We start from the raw sequence: 1,643 nt of genomic DNA, 5'->3' as shown, positions 1-1,643 counted from the left end.
AGACCTGATACTTCCTATTTGAAGAATGTAACATCCTTCAGGGCAAAGGACTGTTTTACATTTTTGTCTTTGTATCACTAGTCTCTAATAGTGCCTTGGACACAAGAGATGCTAAAAATGTTTGTTAAAGTAAATTAACCTTGTGTAAATTATGTGAGCTGTTCAACAATTAATTTTCCTCATCCCAAAAGAATCTCTGTTTATCTCACAGAAATACCACAAAGTCCAGAAATGGTGGCATGTGAACAATAAACCAATGTAGTTTTCTTTACATTCATGTGAGTGGTCTGTCTACCACTCGAGCTCAACAAAATCTATCCCTTCTCATCTTGGGAAATTCTTATTGATATCTAATGGATTCTCTAAGGAGAATTTATGCAGAAATTTGGAAAAAATAAGTTTAAGTTATCTTTATCATTATGAATTAAAGAATGAATAGACACAATGTATAATTCCATGAGCTAAGTAAAATTAGATCATGGCTTTGGTTATGAAGGACAAGAGAACATTCCCCTGCTAAGGACTTTCTTTAGGGCCCCATTAATATCTCTGTTCCTCAGACTGTAGATGAAGGGGTTCAGCATGGGAGTCACCACTGTATACATCGTAGCAGAAATGATGTCTTTGATATTAGAATTACTGGAGGATGGGAAAAAGTACTGGCCAATGATTGTCCCATAATATAAAGATACCACAGATAGGTGAGAGCCACAAGTTGACAAAGCTTTGCAGATCCCCTTAGTAGAAGGGATCTTCAGGATGGTGGCAAGAATACGGATGTAAGAGACAATGACACATATTAATGGCAGTGTAATGACTGCTACCCCTACAGTGAATATCACTAGTTCATTGAGGGAGATATCTGAGCAGGATAGCTTGAGCAAAGCAGCCAAGTCACAGAAGTAGTGAGCTATGGTGTTGTCTGCACAGAAGGACAGTAGGGCCAGGAGAAGGATGTGGGTCAAGGAGCTGGCACAGGAGAGGATCCAGGACCCAATCACCAGTAGGATGCATAGTTCCTGGCTCATGACGGTGGTATAGTGGAGAGGATGGCAGATGGCAACATAGCGATCATAAGCCATTGCAGTGAGCAGGAAGCTGTCCAGATCAGTAAAGAATATGAAGAAATACATCTGTGAGATGCAGCCATTGTAGGAAATGGTCTGGCTTCCTGTCTGCATGTTCACCAGCATCTTTGGGGTAGTCACTGATGAGAAACAGACATCAGTGAAAGCCAAGTGACTGAGGAAGAAATACATAGGGGTATGAAGGCGAGAGTCTAATCTGATCAGTGAGATGATAAGCAGGTTCCCAAACAGTGTGGTGAGATACACACTCAAGAACAGGATGTAGAACAAGACCTGTTGCTGTGGTCTGATGGGAAGTCCTAGGAGGAGGAATTCAGAGACACTTGTCTTGTTGTCTCTTCCCATGCTGTTTTACTAACTGCTAGAAGAAAAGGGAATCAGAAATATCTACCATTGAGTCACAAAAATCATAGAGTATTGAATATACTAGGCTTCATACACATAATAGTCATAAAGCCACAAATGTTTAGATAAGATTTAGAATACAGACTTTATAATGTTAAAGTTAAAAGGGACCTTAGAACATAAAGTGTTACAACAGGAAGGAGATATAGA

General features: G+C 39.7%; 1 protein-coding gene across 1 annotated transcript; it reads right to left on the bottom strand.

Moving 5' to 3' along the window:
* Positions 1 to 488: 488 nt before the first annotated feature.
* On the bottom strand, positions 489 to 1,433 carry LOC144455701 (olfactory receptor 1J4-like). The gene has a single exon (XM_078149176.1). The coding sequence runs from the start codon at positions 1,431 to 1,433 to the stop codon at positions 489 to 491; it is 945 nt and encodes a 314-aa protein (XP_078005302.1).
* Between the last annotated feature and the right edge of the window lie 210 nt (positions 1,434 to 1,643).

Source organism: Phascolarctos cinereus, unplaced genomic scaffold, assembly GCF_003287225.1.
Source record: "Phascolarctos cinereus isolate Bilbo 61053 unplaced genomic scaffold, phaCin_HiC Scaffold_2;HRSCAF=192, whole genome shotgun sequence".
NCBI classification, from domain to species: Eukaryota; Metazoa; Chordata; class Mammalia; order Diprotodontia; family Phascolarctidae; genus Phascolarctos; species Phascolarctos cinereus.
This window is presented reverse-complemented; position numbering and strand designations above follow the sequence as displayed.

Coding starts and splice junctions, on each gene's coding strand:
- LOC144455701 (XM_078149176.1), bottom strand. CDS start 1,433: ATGGGAAGAGACAACAAGACAAGTGTCTCTGAATTCCTCCTCCTAGGA.